This window comes from Bison bison, unplaced genomic scaffold (assembly GCF_000754665.1).
Source record: "Bison bison bison isolate TAMUID 2011002044 unplaced genomic scaffold, Bison_UMD1.0 scf7180017864535, whole genome shotgun sequence".
NCBI lineage: Eukaryota > Metazoa > Chordata > Mammalia > Artiodactyla > Bovidae > Bison > Bison bison.
In genome coordinates this window covers 40899-41319 of record NW_011495084.1, presented here as the reverse complement: position 1 = coordinate 41319, position 421 = coordinate 40899, and the positions used below count along the sequence as shown (strand labels likewise).

At 32.5% G+C, this 421-nt stretch overlaps 1 protein-coding gene across 1 annotated transcript in view; it reads right to left on the bottom strand.

Moving 5' to 3' along the window:
• The window catches only part of LOC104982634 (multidrug resistance-associated protein 4-like), a 69649-nt gene that overhangs the window by 45109 nt on the left and 24119 nt on the right, over window positions 1-421 (bottom strand). The window contains exon 7 of the mRNA XM_010832073.1: window positions 166-267. Within this exon, the coding sequence (XP_010830375.1) occupies window positions 166-267 (102 nt within the window). The remainder of the gene's footprint in view (window positions 1-165; window positions 268-421) is intronic.

The following is a 421-nucleotide window of genomic DNA, read 5'->3' as shown; positions in this document are numbered from 1 at the left end:
ATTAGATACAAACCTTAGTGCCAATTTTGAAAAAAAATTTTTAACATACTTTTAGTTAATGAGCAAGTCACATTTTACACCATGGTACAATCTAAAAATTCTCCAGTAAATCTATATCACACTTGTCTGTTAGCAGTCAGGATCTTGGAAAGAAAGATATGTTACCTCATCCCAAAAAGCAGTGAAATCTTGCATGTCCACAATCATTTCACCATCTGATGGCAGCTGAGTGTTGAGCTGTGGTATTTCATCAAGTGATAAAAAATTCTACAGAAAAGACAAAAAAAGCAGATTGTTAAACTGCAGGAAGAAAGCACAAACAAAAACAGTCACTTTCCTGGAATTTGCAAACTTTGAACAGTCTAAATACTGTTTTGCTAACTGTACTTAAAGTATTAGTTCACATCAGAACTTATTAAAT